At 54.5% G+C, this 536-nt stretch overlaps 1 protein-coding gene across 2 annotated transcripts in view; it reads left to right on the forward strand.

Moving 5' to 3' along the window:
• Positions 1-536, forward strand: part of LOC119591351 (diacylglycerol kinase theta-like) — an 81,122-nt gene that overhangs the window by 63,097 nt on the left and 17,489 nt on the right. For both annotated transcript variants that reach the window (XM_037940087.1, XM_037940086.1), the window contains one exon: positions 30-236. In XM_037940087.1, coding sequence (XP_037796015.1) covers positions 30-236 — 207 coding nt within the window. The remainder of the gene's footprint in view (positions 1-29; positions 237-536) is intronic.

A 536-nucleotide genomic window follows, 5' to 3' on the forward strand; every position in this document is an offset into this window, starting at 1 on the left:
CTCGTCCCGGTAACCTTCCTTGCCCGCAGTGTCGGAGCGGGTGATGGAGAGCACGGAGCGCCCCTGGGAGCTTCTGAAGGCCGTGGGGCGCGACAGCATCCGGCAGATGGAGATGACTCGCTTCTACCTGCAGCTGGTGAAGGACCCGCACGGCCCCAGCATCGCCCTCTTCGTCGGGAACCTTCCTCCCAACCAATCACAGCGACAATACGAGAACATTCTCACCGACATTTTGGGTAAATGTGAGGTCGGCGCTGGTAGCTTAGCGCGACATTCGATTCCATTGTGCTGCGTAGGAGGACGGCCGCCATGGTAGGAGGGGGGAGAGGGTGTAATGGGGAATCATGGTATCTTTCAGAGAAGGATAGATTTATTTTGATAGGGTGCTTGTTCCAGTGCCCTATCTGAACCGCAACTCCTAAACGGATTTAGGGAGAGAAACACGCTTGTAGGTAGGGATATCTGGAGGAGAGGCAATATCCACGTGTAATTTGTCGGAAGCCTCTGATAAGCTACATTCATGAATTAACGAAGCC

Source organism: Penaeus monodon, chromosome 28 (assembly GCF_015228065.2).
Source record: "Penaeus monodon isolate SGIC_2016 chromosome 28, NSTDA_Pmon_1, whole genome shotgun sequence".
Classification (NCBI taxonomy): domain Eukaryota; kingdom Metazoa; phylum Arthropoda; class Malacostraca; order Decapoda; family Penaeidae; genus Penaeus; species Penaeus monodon.